This window comes from Heterocephalus glaber, unplaced genomic scaffold (genome assembly GCF_053883595.1).
Source record: "Heterocephalus glaber isolate CG9 unplaced genomic scaffold, H.glaber_assembly_v1.0 deba00001781, whole genome shotgun sequence".
Lineage (NCBI taxonomy): Eukaryota > Metazoa > Chordata > Mammalia > Rodentia > Bathyergidae > Heterocephalus > Heterocephalus glaber.
In genome coordinates, this window is record NW_028258467.1 from 5,327,225 (window position 1) to 5,353,301 (window position 26,077).

A 26,077-nucleotide genomic window follows, 5' to 3' on the forward strand; every position below is an offset into this window, starting at 1 on the left:
CATTCTGCCCAACTCTCCATGATGCCAGATTCAAGCCCAGCCCAAGGACTTCTGGCCAGGGGCTCCTTTACTCTGAGGGGAGGGGAACCTAAAGATGGTGACTAGATTTCCATCTTGCAGGTACTGGAAGGAGCCAAGCACTGGGAGCAGGAGGAGTTTTGTGACAGGTCTTGGCTCTCACGTGGGCCATGAGCCAACCCCAACCCTCACCCCACCCTCTGGGCTATCAGTAGTTCCTGCCTCCCATCCCAGCATAGTCCTACAATCTCTACAACAGCAGGAAGAACAACCTGCCCTCTAGAATTGGGATACACGCACAAGAGAAATGCAGCAAAGACATTTATTACCAAGCTATAAATTAAAGAGGCTGTGGGGTGGGGTTGGGGGAGGCAAACAGTCATGTTTTAGGCATCTGCCCTTTCTCTCTGTCCTCCTGGGCCTGGATTCTGAGTTCCTCATCCAGGCGCTCCTTTGCTCGGACAACCTGGGGGAAGTCAGGAGATCAGGCTCTGCCCTTTGCCCCATGGCTGCATGGCTGGCCTCTTCCCTTCCCTCCTAGAGGGCAGTGGATAGAGTATGAACACCTCCTTAGGCAGTGTCCCAGGGTGAGGAGCAGTCTGGACAGCCTCTCCCCCACGAGAGCCCAGCACCTGGGCACCTGCACTGCTGTAGCTGGAGTGCTAGGCTGTGTACACCACCAGTGGCCGCTCCACTGTTCCTTCAGCTGAGCCCTGTGGAACTGGAGCAGCCATAGGGAGTGGTAGTTTAGAAGGTCCTCACTGAGGCGGGGGTACCAGGGAAAGAAAGGCCTGTCAAGCTGCTAAGTGCCAGCTGCCCTGCCTAGAAATGAGGGGTCCAAGTGAAGAGAAGGTCCACAGCTTACCTTCTTGCAGAATCAAAGAGCACTCACCTTTGACTGTAAGTAGAAGGAGCCACCCACGGATTTATCATTCACCTTAAATAGGTGTTCATAGTTCTGTGGGAGAGAGGAGGTGGTGAGCAAGTTCAGTCGAGGAAAGATACCAGGGGAAGCTAACAACAAGGAAATGAAGCTAAACAACTTGACCTCTGCATCCCACGTGCCACATTATATAACTCCAGAAACTGCTATGACTACTCAGGGTCAGAGATGGGACAAGTGCCCAGAAAGGGATAGGCTCAGCTGCTCCTCTCAATTGCCCCATGTCTTTGCAACTGTCCTGTTTGGGGCATAAAACTTAAGCAACACTGGCTCCTCCAAGTGGGAATCTCCAATGGCTGCAGTCAGAGTCTCCATACCCACCTGCCTTTGCCAGCCCCCTGCCTCCACCCCCACTTCCACAAGCCAGTCTGGTGACCTCACCTTCTGGATCTCCTCTGCACTCAGCCTGGAGATGTTAAGAATCTGCTGGGCCTCCTGGAGGCTGAGGCCTGAGAGGTTGGATGCAGCTGCAGACTGGTGTCCTGCACGTCCCCGGGCGTCAGCTGCTGCCCGGCTGGCTGTGTGGACATGGGGTGAGCACTCAGCCCTCAGCAGCCCAGAGGTCCCCCTGGGCCTTCCAAGTGGGTGGCTCACCCCTGCCAGGTGGCACAGAAGAGACACAGGAGCAGGGGTGGCCAGGAGAGGTTCTTCTCCAGTAGTGGCTTCTTTTTGGAGGGAGGTTGATGGGAAAGCAAGGACAGACATGCCTCACTGGATAATCAGGACAGGACCTGACTAAAAACCTTGCTCCTGAGCAAGGCGTGATGGTGCACGCCTATAATCCTAGGACTCAAGAGACTGAAGCAGGAGGATTGCTGCAGGTTCAAGGCCAGCCTGCACTACAATTGAAGACCCTGTCTCAAAACAAACAAAACCTGGCCCCTGGTCCCCAATCTACATCACAAGAAGATCTTGTACCTCTTTTTCCCCTAACCCTCATCTCAGGGGCACAGAAAATTGGGGCACTTCAGGCGAGTATGAGGACCAGAGTAAAGTTAAGAGCAAGTGGAGAGCAACAGCTTGGCCAGTACCTGGCTGTATAGCAGATACTCAGACCACCAAAGCAGACTGCCTTAGGTGACTACTTTCCTTTCAATGACCCTAAAATCAGGAGCCAAACTTTTCCTTAAAAGGTCAGATAGTAGGGCTGGGGATTTAGCTCAGTGGCACCGCGCCTGCCTAGCAAGCACAAGGTCCTGAGTTTGATCCTCAGTACCAAAAAAAAAAAAGTCAGATAGTAAATATTTCAACTTTGCAGCCAAATAATCTGTACTGGAATTGCTCAGCATTCATTGAAAGCCTGAGGGTATGGCTGTGTTCTAATATAACTTTACAAAATTAGGCAGCCAAGTGAGCCATTTTGCCTACTCCTGCCCTGGATGCTCATGCTAACAAGGCCTCAGTGAAGATAAAACTTCCCTTACATGAGACAGTCTCAAATTTGGGCAGTGCCCCGCTACCATGGAGAAGTACCCCATGTTGCCCAAGCTACAGACCCCTAGCCCACAGATGGATTCCTGCATTCACAACCAGCCCAGCCTCAGGAGCTCCCAGCCCAGAGGGAGATGAGCCCAAACTTACCTGCAAATTCCTGCTGCAAGGCTCGAGCAAAGGCTCTACCCACCACCTGTGCGCCCATCACAATGATCTGGGCCAGGTACTTGGCCTGTGGGCAGAGCAGGCACCTGGTCAGCAGGCTGTATTCTCAGGCCTGCAAAGGTAGTACCTGCCCTAGAGATGGCTCCCAAATGGCAAGGCTGCTTGAGAGCTGAACACATGAGGCACTGAGCTGCACCCTCTCGCCACCTCCTCCAAAGCTTCTGCTCTGAGGGGCTTCAGATACTCACTGGAGTCCCCAGAGGTAGGCTAGTCCTCCTACGGCCTATCAGGAAAGGCAGAGAGGAGCCAAGGCAATGTTGCTGGAGATGGAGGGCACAACTTAAGAGAAACCCTGCAGCCTGGCAAGCAGGATGGTCATTTTCCATCTCAGGGCCCAAGATAACTCCTCTTGTGCTTCTGAGATTGGCTGGTCCACCCTCCATTTCACCAGATCCATCTTAACTTTCCCAAGACTGGGGCTGAGGATTTAGCTCAGTGGTTCTGGCACCTCCCTCACAAGCACAAGGTCCCGAGTTCAATCCCTGGTACCAAAAAACAAAACAAAACAAAAACAAACAAACAAACTTTCCCAAGACTATTCACATCCTATACTTGGGAATCCATTCCAGTCAACACAATAAAATTACTAGGATTCACTTATAGCAAGACAATCTTCACCTGTAGGAGCTAAAAGCTCACAGGAGCAAGTTCAGACAACCACTAAGGGCGCAGGGATTGGAGATATTATAGCCAATTTTATCTTCAGCTATTGGTTCAGCCAGTCATTCAAACACTGGTTTAGGGCCTTCATCTATAATGTTCTCTGCTTAGCAGTGGAGTACAAAGACACACAGAACCTGGTCCCTGCACTCTGCACAGGTTGGCAGGGAAATTGGCTGCAGCACAGCAAGGTTATACAGACCTTCAACTTTTGACTCAATGTCCCATGGAGGCACCCAGAGAGTTTTGTCTAAGATGAGACCAGAGGTACAACGTCAACAGAGGGAGCACTCAGGAACAGGACATGGGTGCTGGGAAAAGATTTCCCATTCCCTGAGCTGGGTCCCAATGGGAAGATAGAATTGTGTGAGAACATTAGGGCTTTCTAGGCAGAGGGACAGGGAGGAAAGTATAAGGGACATCCTGGGAGCAGTCAATAGCCTGGCTGGCAAGAGATAAGACTAGAAAGGCAGATGATATGAAAAAACATTGATCTTACTGTTGAATATAAATAATATATAGATAGCATGTATAAAAATGATCCTCTGGGAGACTGAGGCAGAAAAACTACAAGATTGAACATAGCCTGGTCAACTTAGCAAGACTGTGTTTCAAAATATTAAAGGGGGTGGGGCAGTCCTGGTCCTGGGAGCCAAGCATGGTGGTGCAGGCCTGTAATCCTATCATTCTGGGAGGCTGAAGCAGAAGGATCACAAGTTCAAGCCTAACCTAGGCAACACAGCAAACTGTCTCAAAAGATATGTACAGGGCTAGGGATTTAGCTTAGTGGTGTTGCACCTGCCTTGAAAGCACAAGGTCCTGAGTTTGATCCCTGATACCCAAAAAAAAGTATAAGAGGGTTGAGAATATAGCTCAGAGCAGAGGCCCTGGGGTTCAATACCTAGTACTCAAAAAAAAAAAAAAAAAAAAAGAGAGAGAGACTCCATGTCTGTCTGTGAAAAGGTATAAATAGTGGAACAGAGGACACTGAAGTATACTCACTGTACTTTTTTTTTTGGTACCAGAGATCAAACTCTGGACCTTGCACTTTTGAGGCAGTCGGCGGCACCACTGAGCTAAATCCTTGCCCCGATGTACTTTTCTTTTTGTACATTCCTGTAGTCAGATTTCTTGTCAGTCAAGTATTGACTGAGCTTGTGTGCTAGGGTGCTGCAAACATGTTCTATTGTTTGTGCCATTTAGTCCCAGTAACTCAAGGGGTTTAGTGACCAGCCTGAGGACACATGGCTATACTCAAAGGAGTGGGGAGGGGAACTCAGGCCTGGTAGACTCTTCATGAAGCCATCCACTGGGTACTGCCTCCACAGGATCTTGGGCCTTGCAGGGAGGCAACTGAGTAAACTGACCAGTATCAGGAACCTTATCAGAGGCCAAAGAGGCACTGTCAGATCCCAGTGGAATTCAGACTCTAGCAGAACTGGCCTTCTTCCGCTTCCAAAGCCCTGCCCTTCCCTAATAGGCAGGATGTGAATATGGGCCATTAAGGGAATGAATAAACAAGTGGATTTCCATTTCATACGTAAGTGAACATTTCATAAGCCCTGGATTTCACACTAGAAAGCAAAGCCCAAAGAAGACCCTTGTGTGATGAAAGGTGGGGAGGGACTGCAGCCAGCTGTGTTGCACATGTAAGGAATAACAGGGCACTTGCTTACTGGGTAATCTCACTTGACTTCTGCTCTTCTTGCCTAAAGCAACTCCCAAGCTGGACAGGAGGCTGAGACAGAATGCTGGTCCTGTTTGACAGGCCATTGGTGTTGACTCCAGACAGCTTTCTTGACCTGGAACACCTTTCAAGGTGACCTCAACTCCCACCTAAAACCTCTGATTCTCTGCTGCCACACACTTATCACCTGGCCTTGTAATTACTGGCTTACTCTTCTGCTGAAACTGATGACTGTTGCTAAATAATGCATGTTAAGAATTGAGCTGCAAGGGTCAGGGATTTAGCTCAGTGGTTCCGCTGCCTGCCTCACAAGCCACAAGCGCAAGGACCCGAGAAAAAAAAAATTGAGCTGCAGAACCAGGGATTTAGCTCAGTGGTTTCACCGCCTCCTGTGCAAGCACAAGGACCTGAGTTTGATCCCCAGTATCAAAAAAAGAAAAAAAGAATTGAGCTGCTGCCAGGTGTGGGAGCATATACCTGTAATCCCAGAGCACTCAGGAGGCTGAGTCAGGAAGATTGCCATGAGTTCGAGGCGAGCCTGGGATATATTAACAGTAAGTTAAGGCCAGCCTGGACTGCATAGTGAGACCGTTTAAAAAAGAAAAAAAAAAAAAATGAGGCTGGAGCCAGGCACGGTGGTATACACTTATAATTCCAGCACTCTGGGACAGAGACAGGAGGATCAAATGTTTGAGTACAGCCTTGGCAATTTAGCAGAACACTGTCTCAAAAGAAGGAAAAACATTATTTATTTATTTATTTATTTTTGTACCGGGGATCAAACTTGGAACCTTGCGCTTGTGAGGCAGGTGCCAGAACCACTGAGCTAAATCTCCACCCCTGTAGTTCTTTTAAAATTTTTTCTGGGCCAGGGATTTAGCTCAGTGGTTCCGGGGTGCCTCGCAAACACAAGGTCCCAAATTCAATCCCCAGAACCAAATAAATAAAGAAAGAACTACAGCTGAAGACAGGGGGTGTAGCTCAGTGGTAAAGCATTTGCCCAGCATGTAAGATTCCCAGCACTACAAAACAAAACAACAATTTTTTAAAAATCCCACTTGAAGCTGTAACTGGGAAACTTCCCCAAATCACCCTTGGTCATTTCAAGCCAAAGTGACATGGTAATCTGCGGTTCCACTGTCCATAGCTACTTGGCCATGGAAAAGGCAGGACTAACCTGCAAAGTGTCAGCAGCTGCCTGGGCTTGCCAAGGGAGCTGGCAGGATGGCTGATGGAGTCTACCAGCGTTCTGCAGGGGCCTCTACCAGGGGAGGTAGTGTAGTATAGCGGTTACACAGGAGGGCTTTGGGATCCCCTGTGTGCAAATTCTGATTGTGTGCCCCATGACAAGTGCTCAAGTCTGAGCCTGTTTCCTCACCTGTAAAATGTGGACAATAATACAGCTGTCACAGAGATTAAATGAGATAATGCCTCTAAGGAGCCTGACAGAGCCTGATGAGATGGTAGGTGATCAATTAGGTATTTATTTTCATTTATTACTGTTGGATTTACAAAATCTAGCAATGCCCAAACAGTGTGGGAAAAAAAAGTTTCTTCTAATATAGCAGCTCTTTGTTTTTTCGGGTTTTAGAGACAGGGTCTCGCTATGTAGTTCAGGATTACCTTGAACTCTCTTTGTAGCCCAGGCTGGCCTCAAACTCACAGTGATCCTCCTGCCTCAGCCTCCAGAGTGCTAGGATTACAGGTGTGTGCCACCACGCCTGGGCCACAGAAGCTCATTTGCTATAGCCCCTTTGATTCCTCAAGGGTAAAGACTACACAACACAGTATTATTCCCTAGAGAGCTGGGAAGCAGAGGAAAGAGAATGTTGATCCAGACTGGAATCCTAGCTTTGCTTCTCACTAGCTATATCACCCTGGGCAAACTACCCACCCTTTTGGAACTCAATTTTCTTACCCTCCTTATAGGAGGTAAGGTGCTCCGAACAGTTTTGCTTCCAGGACAGACCCTCTTTGGTATTGGTAGTCTGGGGATCAGGCAGCCAAACCTCTCACCCACCTACCATAAGTGATGGAAATGGCAACTGGTAAGGCTGGGGGTGGTGATGCATACCTATAATTCCAGCACTTGGGAGGCTGAGGCAGGAGGATCATTGTGAGTTCAAGGCCAGCCTAGGCTACACAGTGAGTACAAGGCCAGCCTGAACTACATAGTGAGACCCTGTCTCAAGAAAAAAAAAAAGGGCCTGGGATTTAGCTCAGTGGTTTTGCCGCCTGCTGAGCAAGCACAAGGACCCAAGTTCGATCCCCCATATGAGAAAAAAAGGGGGGGGGCAACTGGTAAGGACACATCCAGGAGATCCCCAAACACTTCAAGCCAAGCATTAGGTAGAGAGCAGAAGTCAGAGGTCAGAGCCACAGGACTCTAACCCTGGACTCACCATGTGCAACACATATATTTATTGTCTAGGGAGCAACTTGGCACAATGCAGCACCAAAACCCACAGCTGGGTAAAAGACCACAGATAGCACTGGAGGGCACAGACTTATCTCTTGAAAAGTATATCAAGAAGGGAAGCCATGTGCGGTGGCACACGCCTGTGGTCCTACCACTTGGGGGGCTGAGGCAGGAGGATCGCTGAGAGTTCCAGGCCAGCCTGGACTATGAAGTGAGACCCTGTCTTAAGAAAAACCAAAAAAAGAAAAAGAAGAGGACCCAAATCAGTAGTGGCACACACCTGTAATCCTAACACTTGGGAGGCAGGAGGATCTCGAGTTGGAGGCCAGCCTGGACTACATAGCAAGTTTGAGGTCAACCTGAACTACATGCTGAGAACCCCCGTATCAAAATAACAAAAATAAATAAGAAAGGAGCCAGGTGTGATGATGGACACCCATAATCCCAGCAGTCAGGAGGTAGAAGCAGGAAGATTGAGTCTGAGGATAAGCCTGCACTACACAGTGACTTCACAGCCAGCCTGGATTGCATAGCAAGACCCTGGGATGGGGAGGCACAAAAAAGGAAGGAGTGAGCCCAGCTTTACAACAGACCTGTGTGCAGTAGTGTTCCTTCAAAGCAGAGCTGAAGGCTCTCGGGCTAATGAAGAGACTGTCACTGACATTCATCCTTCTCAAGGATGCAATGAGACTGGATGGAAGCCTGGTCACCCAAACAGCTGTTGGCATCACAGATGAAAGTCAGGACCACAATTCTGACATCTGCCCCACTATTCCTGGGGCCCTAGCACTGGCCTGCATAGCAGGTGCCCATTATTTACTTAAACAACTCTGGCTATCCAAGGATCCAATAAACATATATACAACCCCCCCCACCCCCCGCTGCTCTCTTTTGCACAAAGCTGTAGTCTCAGAAATTCTATGTCCCCAGATAGGGCTTCCAAATGCTTCCTAACCCCCTAAGCTGAAGAAGGGCTCTGGGTTTCCCAATACACACTTCTCCACAGCTGCCTGCAAATTCAGTCAGTACCTCAATTTGACATTCACATCTCTCCATTTTCCAACTTATTTTTTTCCTCCCCTCCCTTCAACCCTCACTCCTAGAACAACCCTCACTTAACTACTCCACAATGTCTTTGCTGCTCTGAGTTTAACACAGTTCCTTCCTCTTCCTGGAGAAGTGACTAGAATTACAAAATTGAGGCTTTCCTTTGTAGAGACTTGTATCACCAAGAAAGGCTGCTATCCTACTTTTCTACTTATTTGTACTAGGCTTCCTATCCCTTTCTTTCTTTCTTTTTTGGTACTGGGGATCAAACTCAGGACCTTGTGCTTGTGAGGTGGCAGAACCACTGAGCTACATCCCAGCTCTCCTATCCCTTTCTTAAAGTACTGTAGGTAACAGAGAACTGATGCGCTGGCCGCCTAAAACCCATCCCCCACGTGAAATTTTCTTAAGCTTGTCCCCGCAGTACTTTCTTTTCTTATTAACATTCTGTCATAGAGTCTTATTTTACCAACTCACTCTTTCTTCTTTAGGATACAAATTCCTCCAGGGCCATGTTTTATTTGGCCTTGGAGGAGGCTCAGGGTTAAATGAGGGAATGAATACAAGTGAAGGAGCCAGTGCAGTGAAGGATCACTGTAGGTCCTCAAAGAGTGACCACCACAAGACAAGAATAATGTGGTGACAAATGTAGTCTGGGGACACAAAGTGCTGAACTCAGCCAGTCTCTGGCTTGTGGAAAAAAATGACCCTGGAAAAGTCAAATTCTCCTAGCTTTAGGTTCCTTATGTGTAAAATGTGGTCAAGGTCAGTATGACTTCATTATGAATTTAATGAAAACCTACATAAAGCCTCATCTCAGGGTCTGGAACTTGTAAGCATGTAACTTACACTTTATCCTCATTATTAATTAAGAAGAGCCTCTCAAACCGACGGCACCGGAATCACTTGGGGAATTTATATATAAGGCCTCCAGAAACAGAGCTCAAGGACCTCCCTTTTTAAATTTTGTTATTATTTTATTATTTGAGACAAGCTTTGGCTAAGTGGCTAAGTTGTCCAGGATGGGCTCGGAACTCGCGATCCTCCTGCTTCAGCTTCCTGACAGCTGGGGCTACAGGCGTGCGCCGCCGCACCCGGCCACACTTCCCCAATTGATCTTGCCAGCGCACAGGTCTGCGGACGAGCTCTCGGTGCCAACGGTATCATAGAAACGCTCCATTTTACATGCCTGGGGACCAGTTCAAGTGCCAGATCTACTACTTCCCTGTATAGTCGACTGTAAAACGGAGATAATAACCGGATAACGGGCAAACCCAGGGGCTGCGCAGAGCCCCAAGGCTCGGGGGCCGCCCATCCTCCACCTCCCGCGGCCCAGAGGGGCTAGGTCTCACCAGGTGAGGGACGCTACGACCCCGCCGGCCGGTCAACCACCCCAGCCTTGCATTCCAGCCCCGCACAATTTCCCGGCCAAAGGTCGCCGCCCTGTCCCCGCCGGCTTCGGCCCGGGTGCGACGCCCCCAGACCCTGCTTTCTGCCGCGCACGAGGGTGGTTCACAGCGCCCTGAGCCTAGCCGGAGCTCGCCGCCTCTCCCGTCCCAGCTTCCCCTTCCCGGGGAAGTGCCCGCCTCAGGCCTCACCATGGCGACTGTTCTGCCTCTGGGGCGCACGTTTGGGATTTCTGGACTCTGAGGCCCCACTCAAAAGCAAGGTGGGTAAATCAGAGGCCAAGAAAGGCGAGAGCGCGTGCGCGAGGCCGTGCTGGGCATGCGCATTGTCATGGCCCCGGGGCGGGGCACCGGCCGTGACGTGCGCGGGACGGAGCCTGCCTTGGGTTTAGCCGACTATCTGGCTGGTTTAGGGCGGCCCCAGACCCTGGCTCGCCTGCAGATACTGAAGGAATAAGGGCTACTGCAAATCTGTCAAATGAGGGGCCGTTTTATTCCCTTGATTTCACTAAAATATTTAGGGCCAAAAATTATAAAATAAACAGTATGGAGTAGGATGTAAAATTCCCCATAATATTGTAAGAAAACGAGGAACTTCTAAATACGTTTCGTTCCAGATTCTTTCTGCCTATGCGACACCAGAGACTCATTTCTTCAAATCTACGCTCAGAGGACATCTCGTGGAGACCCACCCGAGCCCCCTCAGTTTTAGGTTTTTTTGGTTTGTTTTGAGATAGAGACTCATGTAGTTCAGGCTAGTCTCAAAGTTGCTAAATGTAGTCCAGACTTGTCTGGGACTCGCGATCCTCCTGCCTCAGCATCCTGAGTTTTGAGATTACAGGCGTGTACCCCCACATCTGGGTTCCTGTGTTTTTGGTGACAGTTCTTTTGAGCTATAATTGACACAGCATTCAGCTCAACATTTTTGAGATGGAGTTTTACTGTGCTGACCTCAAACTTGCAATCCTGCCTCAGCCAACCCAATAGCTGGGATTATAGGCATATGCCACCATACCTATTCTCAGCTCACCTTTTCATTTTTAATTATTTACTTACTGTAGTTTTTTTCAAATTCTTTTATTCTTCTCAACAAATTACACTGCTGTTTTTTTTTTTTTCTTTTTTTGGTACCGGGGATCGAACTCAGGACCTTGTGCTTTAGAGGCAGGTGCAGGGCCACTGACCTATACCCCTGGCTGTTTATTGTAGTTTTTTGAGATAAGGTCTCAGTTTGTAGTTTAGGCTGGCCTTGAACTCACTATAGAGCTGAGGCAGGCCTCAAATTTACAATGATCCTCCTGCCTCAGCCTCCTGAGTGTTGGGATTAGAGGCGCACCACATACCCATCTCTCAGCTCACCTTTTAAAAATCAGTAATTCAGTGCCTTTTAATATATTCATAGAGCTGTGCAATTATCACCACCATCCAATTTCAAAACATTTTCACCACTCATCAGCACTCTCCACCCCTCCCACCTCCACCCCTGAAAACCACTAATCTGCGTTTCTTTTTTGGTACTGGGGATTGAACTCAGGACCTTGTGCTTTCAAGGCAAGTGCAGTGCCACTGAGCTAAATCCCCAGCCCCACTAATCTGCATTTCTGTTCCTATGGATTTGCCTGTTCTGGACTTTCTATGGACATGGAATCAATACTATATGTAGCCTTTTGTAATTGGTTTATCCCTTTTTTTTTTTTTTTTTTTGAGACAGGGTCTTGCTATGTCATTCAGGTTGGTCTTGAACTATTTAGCCCAGGCTGGCCTCAAACTCAGTGATCCTCCTGCCTCAGCCTCCCAAATGCTGGGATTACAGGTATGTGCCACCATGTCCCACTGGTTCCTTTATTTTTGTTTATTGTTTATAGACTGTTTCCTCTCACTAGAGTGTGGATTTGTGGTGGGCAGGACTTTAGTCTGTTTCCTCCACTTTTTTTTTTTTTGGTACTGGGGATTGAACTTGAGTCCTTGTGTTTTCGCAGGAGGCAGCCAAACCACTGAACTAAATCTCTGGCCCTCCCCCACTCTTAAATATCATATCAAGAACCTGGAAGGCTGTCTGACACAGTACCAGCACTCACAAATATTTGTTGAATGGATGAAAGCAGGCTGCCTTGTACTATGCTGTGGACCGCTGCCTTGCCTTTCTTTTCCTGACTCCAAATTCCTTCTTCCCTCATCACCTATGCTGCCTTTCCTTTTGTCTGAAACAGTCTTCTGGTTCTCTCTGCAGCCGGCTCCTTCAGGTCTTCGTTCTCATATTCAATGAGAGTCACCTCTTCAGACCCCTGAATATGAATACTCTGGCTTACCCCTGCTTTTTTTGGGGGGGGGTGTCTTTGAGACAGGGTCTCTCTAGTGTAATCAGTCTGGCCTTGAACTTACTGTGTAACCCAGTCGGTCCTCCAAATTTGAGGTGATTCTCCTGCCTCAGCCTCCTGTGTGCTCGGATTATAGGTGTGTGCCCCATGCTCTACTGGCTTGCCCCTGCATCTGAATCACCTTTCACTAGTGTTTTTTTTTGGTACTGGGGATCAAACTCGGGTCTTTGCGCTGCACAGCAGGTAGCGAAACCACTGAGTAAAATCCCCGGCCCTCCTTTCACTAGTTTTATCTGCTCAGTGGCTCTCTTAACACTCAGCTCTCCAGCAGACAGTCCAGGGTTCCCTTGTGCAACAAAGTTATAATAAGCTTACGCTCCCTCAAAGACTCTCCTGTTCATTACAGTATCCAGGCCTTTGCTGGGCTCCCAAGCCCTGAATGAAATGAAATCCCAGCAATCTTCATCTAAAAAGCCTTAGAAGCAAAGTGAGGCCTGGACTGGGAGCCCAGGCTCTCCTTCATACTCCTGTTCCCGTCCCCTTTTCAGTCAGAGACCAGAGAGTACAAGTGGCCAGCTTAGAAAAGTTTAATTGCTGGAAACATCCAGGGTATCCGCAGGCTGATCTCTGTGGAGCTGACACTGCACCAACTGGGCAATCAGTTTGGTGAGGCCCCTTTTCCTGGCATCAAGCCTGGAAAGCAGGGCAACTGGTCCTGAGTCCGAGGCTGGAGCTGCTTCAAATGACTTAGTGGGGGGCCAGCTCCCCACACTCTTGTCTGGAACTGGCCAACAGGCAAGATTGGTTGGCGTGTACGAACTGAAAGTGCTGGACAAAGCCAGCCCAGGCCAGGATTGGCCCAGGTCAGTAGAAAGAGTAGGAGAGACAGGGAACCCAGGGCCTGCCCGGGGACATGCTGCTGATCCCTCCCTACCCCGTCCACATGCTAGCAGGCAGCTGAGGAGAAGCATCTGGTCCTAGAGAAAGCAGAGGTGCAGACAGATCTCCAGGAATTGCAGGTGGACCCAGTGGCCACAAAAGTGCCCAAAGCCCAGAGGAAACCAGAGCTTCTGGGGTGGGGGGTGCCAGAGCCAGAGAGGTGTCTTCCAGTGACCTCTGGAAGACCTCATGGAGAGATGTGAGGGGTTCAGGGGCACCAGGTGGTTGTAGGAGGTGGCAGCAGCGGCTGAGGCCAGAGGTGACTGTGGGCGGGCTAGTCCTGGGGTGATAAACCAGAAGTAGGAGGGTGTTAAAGAAGCCTGGGGAGGGAGGGGTGTGCAGCAGTGTGTGTGGCAGGGGCAGTGCTGCCAGCTGGAGAGGCTAGGCCCATTTCCCACTCACTTACCCATTCGTCCTCATCCACTCCTTCAAAGGACTCTTGGGGCAGTGGGTCCTCCCGGTTCCCCAGCTTTGCCACCATGGCATTCAACAGCTACAAAGGTGGAGAGGAGAAGAACTGAAAGGAGTAAGACTCACCAACCTCAAAAGCATCAGACCCCCATGGTTTAAAACCCCAGAGTGTCATGAAAAGCCTTTTCAAGTAAAACCCTGGCAAAGTTGATGGATTTTCATTGAAAAGGCCTCAAGTACTGTGACAGTGGGCACCCTGACACATACCTGTAATCCCAGCTATTTGGGAGGCTGAGGCAGGAGGATTACAAATTTAAGGCCAGCCTGGGCTACTTAATAAGACTGTCTCAGCAGTTTAAAAATATTATTATTAATTTTTTGGTGTTTTGAGACAAGATCTTGTTATGTAGTTCAGATTGGCCCCAAATTTTCGGTGATCCTCTTGACTCAGCCTCCCAAGTGCTAGGATTACAGGTGTCCGCTACCATGCCCAGCAAAATTAAAATTTTAAAGGGCTGAAGATGTAGGTTAGTAGATAGAATGCTTACCTAGCATACGCAAGGCCCTGGGTTCAATCCCCAGTATAGCAAAAGAACAAACAAAGACAGGGGAGTTAGAGACAGAGACTATGTCGTGGGGCCTGTGTCAGGTGCCACTGTTTGTGCGTGTTGCCTCAAAGGCTCAAACGGACACCAGGTTCCCAAACACACTTGGGTTCCCAAACTCCAGCTTTGGTTGTGTTAGGCCCATCCAGGAAGGGGCCTCTCCCTGCCCTCTCTGGCTTGCTGCATCCTAGGGGAAGCATATCAAGGGACCTGGAAAGTCTCCACACCAAACTCGGTGGACACGTATGTGGCTCCCCTTCCCATTTGGGTCACAGCTAGAGACCTGAAGGACAACCAGGCACAACCAAGATCCTTGTCTGTTCCATGCACAAGGCCAGCTCTCTCCCATGCCTACCTCTTCCTTCTTTTGCTGGTCTGACTTCTCCTCCAGGTACTGCACTGAAGATGGGGCTCGCCGGGTAGGGGCTTCTCGGGGGGCTTGGCTCACTGGGGTGGGGCAAGGACAGGTATCAGACAGTCCCCTGGGTGGGAGCTGCTTGGTGCCAGGCCCTAGGGGATTCCCTGGCAGAGACCCAACAGGACATTAACAGCTACTGAAGCCTCCGTTCATGAGGCCTGCCCTGGGTAGCAGCAAGTGTGCTGAATGTCTGTGTGTTGGTGGTGGGACCTGGGATAGAAACACAGACCACAGGTCCTGCTCTCCAGAGGCTCAAGATGGTCGGAGACATGGTGCTCCATCCTCAGGAGAGTCAGAAATCTCCGTACATCAGCAGGGAGAAAGGACTGGAATCAAGCTGTCTGCCCCCTCCTCCAGCCCTGCCCAAACTCCCCTGCCTCCTCCCTGTACCCAGCCCCTTATTCCACCTGGGGTCATGCCAGGGGGCTGTAAGCTGAGCAGCTGGGGTTGTCCATTAGCGCCTCCCAGCCAGGCCTCGGCACTGAGCACCGGCTCCCAGCTCACAGCTGTATCCGGGAACACGTCATCCTGGAAGAACTCTTTCTGCATGGGTGGAGGGGATTGTCCTGAGACACTGACCAAAGGCCAGGGCATTCTAGCAAGACCTGGAAACCTCCCCCTTCCCCCCATGCCGATGCTGGGGTTTCCATGAGTTCCAGAATTTCAGTAGAATAAGGAAGCAGGTGTCCCAAAGAACAGAGCCAAGAGGTTTAGGGGCAGAACCAGACAGAAACTGAAATCCCTGGCCAGTGCTGAAAATGGGAACTAAGCGCTGGAGTCTGTGGACCCAACCTCACCCTGATTCGGGGCAGGCGGAATGCAACAGGCTCTAGAGAGGTTTGGCGCAGCCTCAGGCACCGGGCAAACTCCACTTCCTGCACATCACACTCAGTCTTGGCCAGGAGGATGAAGCCCTTGGGGAGAATGAAGAAATAGGAGTTAGACACTGCCAGGACTTGCCGGGAGGGGTGGAGCACACCAGTAGTCCCAGCACTTGGGAGGCAGAGGCAGGAGTTTGGGCATGAGTTCAAGGCCAGCCTGAACTATAGAACAAGACCTTGTCTCAAAAAATCAAAATAATAATAGTAAGACTGCCAGGATCATGGCCTGTCCCTGGACGGTAGCATACTGATAATGTACACATTTGGCTCTCTGGTGGGAAAAGGCCTGATGTGTAGCCCTGAACTGTTTCCACAGAGTACAAACTTCTACCATGAGCCATTTTAAACTACCAACCCCCTGAATGCAGAGTTGAGATGTACAGTAACACGCCATCAGGGACAGTTCTGCTGCACAAACCCAACAGAGGTGCATAACCTCAATGGCACAAATAATAGTAAAATCTGATGAGAATTAGGAAGTGACCAAACAGAGTATGGTTTTTTTGTTTTGTTTTTGGTACCAGGGATCGAACTCAGGTCCTTGGGCCTGCGCAGCAGGTGGCGAAACCACTGAGCTAAATCCCTGGCACTAGAGTATGGTTTTTAATATGTTTATTTATAGGCTCACACTTCAGGTTTATGCAACTTAACTGTTTATTGGCTTTTTCTTTTTTTTTTTTTTTTTTTCAGTACTAAGGATTATATTCAGGGCCTTGTGCATGCTAGGTAAGTTTTCTGCCACTGAGCTGCATCTCCATCCCCAGGCCTATTTAAAATTTTATTTTGAGGGCTGGGGATTTAGCTCAGTGGTTTTGCCGCCTGCTGCGCAAGCGCAAGGACCCGAGTTCGATCCCTGGTACCAAAAATAAATAAATAAAATAAAATAAAATTTTATTTTGAGACAGGGTCTCACCAAGTTGCCCAGACTGGCCTCGAACTTGCGATTCTTCTGCCTCATCCTCCCAAGTAGCAGTGATTACAAGGATGTACCACCATGGCCAGCTCATTTTTAATAATAGCTGATTATAATAAGTAGCTCTCAAAATTCCCAGATAGTTTCATAATCAGCTGGGCAAAACTGGTGCAGCACTCTGACCAAGACAACCCAGGCTCCTGCACTTCCTCCAAAGGCCACCAGGGGGAAGAGAAGCCCTGTGATTCCACCTGAGGACAGAAGGCTGTCACCAGGGAGGGCAGCCTTACCTTGTGTGGATCAGGTGAAGTGAAGCTGTTGCACTCCAGGAAGAAAGGGGCCTCAGGAAGCAGCTCATATAGAAATACACGGGTGTCACCCTGGGGAAAGGGGGAGGCGAGGGTGGGAAGGTGACAGTGAGGTGGCTAGCTACACCAGCCCCACCCCTCACTGTGCCCTCCCAGCCCAGCCCACCTTGCCCGTGAGGAGCACCAGGCTGGTGTCAGGGTCATAGCTGGGCAGCAGGGTGGATGGTGCCACGTCGAGGCCCAGTACTGCTGAGGGGCCACTCGCCAGGGCATCAGCCATGTACAGTAGCAGCTGGCGCTCACTTCGACTGCCAGAGGGTCAGGAGCAGAAGCAGGACCTTAGGGCTGGAGAGGTGGGGGGCAGGGCAGACTCCCACAGGGACCCTGTCCTTTCTGGGCTGGGGAGCCTGAGGCCCAGCCAGCAATGGGGGAGCTGACTCCAACCCTAAGAAATGGCCTGGCTAGGGTAGCAGTGTGTCAACTTGCTGCTCTGCCTCTGCCCTCCTCCACACTATGCCCCAGATCCCCAGCACAGTGCTGACCCTGGTCTGGGTTTCTTTCCCCCACACTGCTCCACAATTCCTGTTCCTGCAGGCTGGACAGCTTTTTGACCTTTTCCTCCAGATTCAAACACCCTCTCCCTCAGGTCTTGGTCAGCAGTACCTTTGTGACACAGCTCAGGTGACACTCCCCTTTGGAGGGCCTCCTTGATTCCTCTTCTAAAGTGCATCTGGGACCATATCCCAGGTCTCTAATGGGCCTAGTTCATTGCTTCCTGTGCTAGACCGGGTCCCTAACAGGCACAGGCTCCTGGGCTTGGCTCTCACTCCCTGGATGCTCCATTGTCTCATTTTCCCTCCCCAACCCTCCCTCTCATCCACTCACCTATCCATTTGTTTACCTGCCTTTCCATCCATCCACTCGTCCATCCACCCCCTCATCAATCCATCTGCCCACCACCCAGCCCCACCCAACCATCCAGTAAGTAAGGAGTGAAACAGTTTTTTGCAGGCCTGACAGGTGTCTGTGACTTTAGGGAAGGGGACTCAGGTGGCTGCTGAAGCCTGGGAATGGTGGTCTCTGAGTCCGTCCTCACCTGTCAAAGCCAGACACCAGCAGACAGCGACCATCACACACCCAGACAATGCGGGCTCCACGTGCCCCCTCAGGTCCTGGACCTTCCTGTTGAGATACAGCAAGTGAATCCTAGCCAGGCCCCTCAAACTGGGTCTGGGAGCCACCCCAGCCCATAGTTGCTCACCTGCAGGGGCTCAGTACCATTCCTGGGCTCATAGACTCGCACACATCCGTCCTTGCAGACAGTGGCCAGCTGCTGCCCATCAGGACTCCAGGCTAGGCCAAAGATCTGCGAACAGGTGGAGACATGAGAGGTAGCTTCTCACCTTATGGCTGGGTCCCTGCCCTGCAACTTTCCTACCTGGTCTTGGTGGCCCTGCAGCCTCAGCCGCTCAGCTCCAGCCTGAAGGTCCCAGATTCGGATGGTGAGGTCATAGGAAGAGGAGGCCAGCACATCGGCCGCCAGTGGGTGGAAGCGCAGAGAGTAGATCTTCTCTGTGTGGCCTGGGGGAGGACTGTGGGGTGACACTGAGCCCCTTGAAGCCACTGGCCCACCCAGCCCCATCCCAGGCCCTTCTGACCTGTGAGCACAGCCTCTGGGGTGGTGAGCACATCTTTCAGGCCCCCTGGGGGGACCCGCCACAGTCGGATCCGGGCATCCTCTCCAGCTGTAGAAAGAGCAATAGCTTCTCACCATTGGGCCGAAGGCCCCAACCCCAGTCCCCCTGCCCCACTCAGGACCTGGGATTCTCTCCCAAGCCAGGCACCCAGTCTCCTTACCCACAGCGAGGCGGTGGGGATCGAAGGGGTCCCAAGCCAGATCAGTCACAGCTGCCCTGTTCTGCAGTGTGGGCAGTGCAGTGTCGGGTAGGCGGCCAGGCTTCTGCAACTGAAGAAGGTGCCCCCAACCATGGCCCATGAGATCCAGGCAGGACAGCTGGACCTAGGAGCTGCAGGATGACAGGGTGCCTGGGCCCCGCCCCCCTGCAGGAGATGTTTGCACTACCAAGTGGCCCAAGCTCTACCTTAGCCACCTCTGGTTTGAGCCCCACCATGCAAACTGAAGAGGCCCCAGAAAGTGAGGGGTAGCAGCACAGACTGATGCAAAGAGCTCAGGCTCCAGGCTCAGGTGGCCTGGGTTTGAACCCAGCTCCACTTACACAGCTGTGTGACCTGGGCAGGTCAATAAACCTCTCTGTGCCTCTTCACCCTCATCTGTAAAATGGGGATAAGAAGGCACCTGCTGCATGGGGCAGCTGGGAGGACTGCTGGGTGAACTGGCAGGTGTTTGATATACAGTCTGTGCTCAATGAGGTTCTATGGATAGCTAAGGCTCTTAGTGTCCTTGCCACCCACAGGGATCTGAGGGGCAGCCCTGGTTGGGCAGGATCACTCACCTCAAGCACAGCCACCTGCCCACCACAGCTCAGCAGGGGCACAGCCACACGCAGCCGGTTGGCACAGAAGCCATCACTCTCACCAGGCGTGGTGAGGTTAAGCCCCTTGAGGTTCGTGATGTGACTGTCTCGATGCAGGACGGTGCCCTGAGCGTGGCGGAACTTGGAACTGGGGCCTGGCAGGTGGCAGGAGCACGGAGCTTTGAGTGACAAGCTGTGCCTGTCTGCCCTGCACCCTGGCTGCTGGCTGCTTGCTGCCCTTACCATGGAAAGGTGCCTGGAGTGTGCCCAGGCCAGGCCTCTGCAGAGGCGGCACACACAACTTGTGTGGGAAGCTCCCCCTTGCCTTGTCTGCACCCTGAGAAATCTCAGTGGAACCCTGGGGCTCCAGGGAACACTGCTTGGGAACCAGTGGTCCAGGTTGCCCTCTGATTTTACAGATGACACTCAGCAGTCTCACTCTACCCCGTGGGACGAATGGACAAATGACTCTGCCCAGAGCTGCAAGTCTGGGCAAGTGAGAGTAGCCTACATGAAGTCTCCCCTCAAGACTAGGGGACAGAGATGGCTAGCCAGGGGTGGGGTAGAGAGGGCCCTTGTCCTGACTGCCTTACCCAGCAGACTCTGCAGTGACTTCTGACTGGGGCTGGTGCCAATGCCACTGGTGCTGGAGAGAGAGGCCCCCAAACTGGAGGGTGTGGAGGGTGACGTCAGCAAGCTTGGAGAAGAAAAACCCTCCTGTGGAGAAGGACCTGGGTCAGCCAGAGGGCCCTTGGGCAGGCAGGCCAGAGGGATAGAAGACACAGCTGTCCAACTCCAGGGCCATCACTCTGCGTCCCTCTAGGCTGTGAGACCATGGGGTGGGCATGAGCCCCGCTGTGGGAATGGACAGTGGTAGGGGGAGAACAGGGCTGGGTAACAGAGCAGGAAGGTGGGCAAGGCTGTAGGCCTCAGGGACAGTAGGTTGGCAGTTCCTGGCTCCTGACTCTTAGCTTTATAGTGGTCTGTGACAAGTGAGTTAGAGCTGCCAATGTTTCAAGAAAAGCCAGAAATCTAGTCTTTTTGTGCAAACTCTCACTTCCTCGGTATCTGTTTTACTCTGTGCTGTGAACATTCCTGTGTTATGCTTGATGATAGAAAAGATCATAAAGATCATCTGGTAGGTGGCCATACATGTCTACCTCAGATTTCACCCAGGTAACTACTGTAGCGTTGCATCGGTCATGGGTGGGGGCAGCTGGTACTTACACTTGGGTCTGTGTTGGCCTCTGGTGTCTCCGCAGGCTGGGGTGTGTCAGGGGGAGGATCCATGAGGGGCACCAGACAGGAAGTGAAGCTGGGGTGGGGCCAGCATGCAGGGTTGAGGCTGATCTTCTGTACCTGTGGGGAGGCTGGCAGCTAAGGCAGTGAGGGTGTCGGGATGCCAGTAGGGTGGCACAGTCTGCCAGGTAGGAAGGAACCTCCATAGGGGTGGGCTGGGTAAAGCTCAGGGGTCAGCAGAAGGGCGGGCCAACAAGTTAGCATAAAGCTGGAATGGAGGGTTTCCAGGAGCTGATGGCACCAGGTGGGAGCAGTCAGCCCTACCTGCTGGTTGCTCCCAGTCCACCAGGTGTAGGGGTTGGAGGCAGGTATGGAGCCAGCAGTGTCTGGGAACAGGTCCTCATGGAACTCCACAGTCTGGTGGAAGAGAGGCAGGTCAATAAGGGCCGAGTTCCCCGGGCCCTCAGCCCTCATCCAGGGTCCCCTCACCTTCCGGGGCACATGGTGGCTGATAGGTACAATGGCTGCATCACTCAGCTGCAGGACACGGAGCACCTCACAGCCCATGACAGTTAGTGCTCGCCGGGGTACAAGGGCTGCCCCCCGCAGCACATTCTCCAGGATGCACTGGGTCACTGTCAAAGGCAACATGGCAGAATAGTCAGGAAAAGAGGCTCAAAGGAGAGGGAGAACAAGAGGGGACAGGGCTCACCTGGGCTCAATGCCGGCTGCTGCAAGGCCACCTCGTAGCAGTATAGCTGACTCTCACCCTGCAAAAAGCCCAGCCTGAACATCACTCATTGACCACATCCTGGTGGCTGAGGTCTAGTGCCAGCTTCTTCTCCACCACCTGTTCTTCCCCAGGGACCTGAGCCACAGAACCATGGTGCTGTCCAGGAGCACAGCCTCACACCAGGTGCCAAACTGAGCCGACTCTGCCTCAGTGGCCCATCATCATTTTGCATGGTAAGCACTAGGGGTATGTCAGGATTTACAGTGTGCTGAACACGTCTCAACACTGCTGTTCTTGGTCTTGCCCTTCTGAGGGCAACTTTGTAGGGCATCTCGGCCCCTCCCAGAGGGAGACATCCCTGGCAGTGGGGTGGGTGCACTGTTCTAGTTCTTCCTCTTTTGGGGTACAGCAAGAAGGACACTGGCCCAGGGGCCCAACTCTGGGTAATGGACACAAGTTGAAGCCCAGCTCCTTGCTCACCTTTCCTGCCAGGACCAGGAGGCCAGAGTCTGGATCCAGTAGGGGAATCAGGGATCTGGGGAGAGAAGGCCAGTGAGTAGGCGGGATGATGAATAAGGGGGAGCAGGAGCAATGTGTGTCTTGTTACCCTAAATCGGGACTTGGAAGGTGCCAGTGACCAAGAGCCACTCAGTTGCTCTAGCTGCATTAGGCTGGTCCCCCATGACTCTCTACTTCGTCTTTGTGCTGTCCACATGCCAAGCACAACCCCACATCCAGCTATCTTACTGCTTTTCTACAGGACTTTCGCTAGGCCTCTGCACTGAGGACCTCAGGCCCAACTCTCACCAAGGCTTTTCTGAGTACCCCACGTACATTCTGTCCCCTTCTCCCTCAGCCATCCTGGACACCAGGCCTGCACTGGCTGGAGGTGGGAGATGATGCTAGCCCATCCCCACCCAGTGCTGCCTGTAGTCAGTGGGGTCCACCCCAGGTGCTCTAGCTTGGTGTTAAAGTGTAGTGGCACCTGGCCTATCTGCCCCAATGCTTTGGACCTCCACTATATCTTAGAGACTCAGATCCCTCTCCATGCCAACTCAAAGTCCTCATCGCCAAGCCCGGGCCAGGGGCTGGGCAGAATGGCTCCCACAGCTTCTGGGCTTCCCTGCTGTCTCCAAGTCTGCAGTCCAGGCTGTGTAGGCAGGATGTTCCCACTCCCTGTGTTCCTGAGGCAGGAGTCATGTCAGGAGGCCATGGTGGCTAGGACTGCCACTAGAAGCCCTCAGGGCCTCAGGGCCCTTGCTACTCTGTGCCAGGCTCCACCTCGGTTGGCTACCTGTTACAACCACCTCCCTCCCATGTGGCCCATGGGAGTCCCTTTACAGCAACCCCCTCCCAGCCCCACAGCATTTGAGAGGGGGCCCAGGAGAACTTGGAAGGGTGCCTTCTGTTTCTGGCTTCTGGTCTTGATTTCTTGTTGCCAGGGACCCCTGGGCTTGGACCTCCAGCCTGACACCTTTAAACAGTCCCCTATCCCTGTGTGGTCCCAGTGGTCACAGGTCACTCAGCTGTGGCAGCTGCCTCTATTCCTCACCCAGGCAACAAGAGGCCCAGCCTCCTGATCTCAACACCAGTTGCCTTGCCCACCTCTCCTCCCACCCTGCCAGGAGATACATAATGGGCCAGGAAGCTGGGGAGGGCCCTAGGTGCTTCCACAATTTCCTGGAATCCCCAGAGCTGGTCACTTGTGATATAGGCCCCTAATTATGCTTGGGTGGCAGGGTGAGCTGGGCTCGGTGCTGCCTTTTTCAGTCTGGTCTGACTACTTCCAACCTTGATGGAGGAGGTGAGTGGGGACAGAGCCGGGTGACCTGGGCATGCCCATGCTGGAGCTAGCACCTGTAGGGTCAGCATCAGGTCCCCTTCAGTAGCTCCCTCTAGGCTTTACTCACTCATTCATTCATGATCAATTATTCTTTTGATGACCTAAACTGTCCCCATCCCTGACCTCAGCCTATAGGTGTGACCAGAAATGAGTACAAGACTCCACCCCTGTCCTCAAGGAGCTCACATCCTGGTACGAGAGGCAGACACAGCCCCACAGCTCAACACATGAAGTAAGGGTTCTCCGAAGACCTGCAGTAGGTAGCAGGGCAATTAGGCCTTGGCTGAGCGCCTGGAGAGGATATTCTCTAGGATTCTGATGTTAGGGAAAAATCAAACATCACAGGACAAGAATTCCAGGCAGCAAGAGCAGGATGTGAAAGGTCCTGAGGCAGTGGGTACAAAGCCTTTTGAGGGATGGAAACTTGGTGGCCGAGGTGAAGGTAAGGAGTTAAGGCTCAAGCTAGGGTGGACAAAGCCAGATGGCACAGGCCTGGTGACAGGAGGGGAGTTCTGCCTCTAATGAGTGATGGGCATCAAAAAGCTGGTAGCATGTTTCAATTGAAGGTGGTATAGGAACAGGCTGGGAGGGGTAGGAACAAGAGGTGACAAGTGACTTCAAGATAGATGCTGGGAACAAGTGGGCTCAGTAGGATCCTCTCTGGTCCTCCTGCTGCTTTGGTGAGTTAAAGGAAGAGGCCTGGGGGTTCACTGTGGCAGTGATGCCTCAGCCATGCTCTAAACCAACCACCTGAAGAGGCCCAGGCTGGCCTCCCTCATCCCCTTCCTGTTGGCTCCTCCCCACTGACTCAGGACATGGGGGCAGGGAGTCACAGGTGGCAAAGCTGGCTCCTCCAACAGGTCAGGCCAGCCCTCCTTGCCTCAGGTAGAGCCACCTGGACAGCTCTGCCAGGCAGGAGCATCTTGCTGTCCACAGTACAACACAGGCTGGGAAATGGGGTCATGGTACCCAACACCAAGGGTTAGCCAGTGCTGGCACAGGCCTGACCTTAGGCCTCATAAAGAGACTGACCTGGGTCTGGGTCTAGAATGTAGGTGAGCCTCAACTTGGGAGATGGCCAGTGGTGGTGTCAGTGCCTCTCCCACTCCACAGTCCCTGGGTGTTACCCTGAAGGACTCTGACCCTGACCTGGGCCCAAAGTCACAGAAGCTCAAGAGCCCAGATCTGCCCTACCCTCCAGCCCAGGTCCCAGAATGATGGTACCAACTGGGTTTAGAGAGGGGTCTTGACAATGCTACCAGCCCTCCTCATGCTCCTGTGAAAGCACAGGTAGAAGGCCTAGGGCAAGAAGCTCTGAGCCTTCTCCTCTGGTTCCCGCAAATCTTTCCTGCTTCAGGCCCCTTCCCACTGTCAGACACCTTGACATTGCCCTGATCCAAACCAGTCCAGGTTCCTGGAATGTCCATCACCTTTGGGGCCAACCCATATACCCTAGTTCCCTCCCCTCATGGGGTCTCTGAGTGGGGTGGCATCGGACCTGTGTGAGCCCAGGGAATGAGATGAGGTAGGGGTGGACACTAGGCAGAGCAAGGGGTCTCTCTCCATCAATGAAAACTGGCCACAGAGGCAAAGGGCTTCAAGGCTATCAGGAAGTCCTGCTTCTTTTGATTTTTTCTTGCAGTACCGGGGATAGAGCTCAGGACCCTGCACTTGTGAGGCAGACACATTGCCACTGAGCTAAATCCTCAGGCCAGGAAGTCCTGTTTCTTGAAGAAAATCAGGCTAGAGGGCTGGGGATTTAGCTCAGTGATTCTGCTGCCTGCCTGGCAAGTGCAAGGTCCTGAGTTCGATCCCTGGTACCAAAAAACTTTTTTAAATCAGGCTAGAGGCTCTTGGACACCCTTCTTCCTCAGGGCATCTGGGGATAGTACCAGTGGCCTCAGAGGACACACAGCTCAAGACAAGAGCATAGAAACAGTATGACCAGAGGCCATACAGTATGGACTGACAACCCAAATGCTTCTGAGCCAGTCAGCAAGCTCAAGTGAGTGAAAAGCCAGGCACCAAACAATAGGGAGATGTAACAAAAAGGGTGACCCACGAGCCCAAACTTTGGCCAGAGGGGGCAGCTGCCATTCAGCAACAGCTGAGACTTCCTGTTCAAAGCAAGCTGGGAAGCCCCGTTCTAATGTGAAACCACCTGATTTTTCAGTGCTGGGAATGGCTTCAAACTTTTTAAACTGCCACACAGGACAAACAAAACATACCCAGGCCAGCTCTGTCCAGGAACAGAGAGGTTTATAGTCATGCTCCATATCCATGACTCAAGAAAGTGTGGGGTGCAGAGTCCTGCCTGTCCTGGGGAAAGGACCCTACAGAAGCCAACAAGCTGAAAGGGGACATCTAGAAGGTGACTGTCCCAGCCAGATCCTGCTTGGCCCAACAACTAAACACAGGGGTCATCCTGTCTCCTGGAAGAGTCCTCCAGAGACTACACAAGTCCCCAGCCAGTGTGGCCCTGCTTTTGGAAAGAGCCTTCCGACCTCCAAACACTCAAACTGGCCCAGCCAAAGACCTTAGCTACAGGCTGGGCAGGAGGAGATGCCGGTGTCCAGGGCCTCTCTGGAAGCTGGGATCTGAGCCGGGTCCCCAAACGCTCTTAGGCATGACTCTGACCACAAATACAGACGGGGAGGAGGGCAGAGCATTTTCCTGGAATCCTCCAACACAGGGGAATTTTCTGGACCAGTTTAGTCCCCGGGCCAGCCCAATCAAGGACCACTGTCAACTGAAGCCCAGGTTCCACCCACTGTTGTAAGTTTCAGGACTTGAAGCTGTCAAGTAACTGGAGGGCCTTCCCTTCCTGTCTCAGTCCTCCATAACATTTGGGTAAAGGGCCCAGGGATGCTACTCCCTTAAGGCTGCCAAAGCCACCAGGACCTCAAACAATGTTAGTCGTAGTATTTAGGAGGCCCTTTTATCTTTCTCCAGTTCGGGGATCAAACTCAGGACCTTACACTTACCAGACAGGCGGGGTGTAACTGAGCTACATCCCCGGCCTTCTTTATTTTTATTTTTTAAGAGGTCTTGCTATGTACCCCAAGCTGGCCTTGAACTCACTGTGTAGTCCAGGCTGTCTTTGAACTCACAGTGATCCTCCTGCCTCAGCCTCTG

The 26,077-nt window shown here is 52.0% G+C and overlaps 1 protein-coding gene across 6 annotated transcripts in view; it reads right to left on the bottom strand.

Annotated features, from left to right (window-relative positions):
* The window catches only part of Coro7 (coronin 7), a 100,593-nt gene that overhangs the window by 26,019 nt on the left and 48,497 nt on the right, over positions 1-26,077 (bottom strand). The window contains exons 10-32 of one of the 6 annotated variants that reach the window (XR_015447876.1): positions 21,580-21,634; positions 21,079-21,136; positions 20,856-21,001; positions 20,691-20,783; positions 20,355-20,486; positions 19,721-19,844; positions 19,107-19,282; positions 18,490-18,598; positions 18,291-18,377; positions 18,071-18,213; positions 17,894-17,998; positions 17,729-17,814; positions 16,799-16,940; positions 16,615-16,704; positions 15,328-15,444; positions 14,938-15,073; positions 14,468-14,559; positions 13,503-13,589; positions 10,032-13,376; positions 1,343-1,479; positions 911-976; positions 585-739; positions 327-484 (exon numbers count right to left, since the gene is read on the bottom strand). Coding sequence is in view for 2 of the 6 variants with exons in the window: in XM_087202681.1 (XP_087058807.1) it covers positions 398-484; positions 911-976; positions 1,343-1,479; positions 2,543-2,627; positions 13,503-13,589; positions 14,468-14,559; positions 14,938-15,073; positions 15,328-15,444; positions 16,615-16,704; positions 16,799-16,940; positions 17,729-17,814; positions 17,894-17,998; positions 18,071-18,213; positions 18,291-18,377; positions 18,490-18,598; positions 19,107-19,282; positions 19,721-19,844; positions 20,355-20,486; positions 20,691-20,783; positions 20,856-21,001; positions 21,079-21,136; positions 21,580-21,634 (2,353 nt within the window). In the remaining 4 variants the exon portion in view is untranslated. Of the gene's footprint in view, positions 1-326; positions 485-584; positions 740-910; positions 977-1,342; positions 1,480-2,542; positions 2,628-10,031; positions 13,377-13,502; positions 13,590-14,467; positions 14,560-14,937; positions 15,074-15,327; positions 15,445-16,614; positions 16,705-16,798; positions 16,941-17,728; positions 17,815-17,893; positions 17,999-18,070; positions 18,214-18,290; positions 18,378-18,489; positions 18,599-19,106; positions 19,283-19,720; positions 19,845-20,354; positions 20,487-20,690; positions 20,784-20,855; positions 21,002-21,078; positions 21,137-21,579; positions 21,635-26,077 lie in introns of those variants that run through there. The other 5 variants (XM_087202681.1, XR_015447874.1, XR_015447877.1 and 2 more) reach the window with 5 other exon arrangements.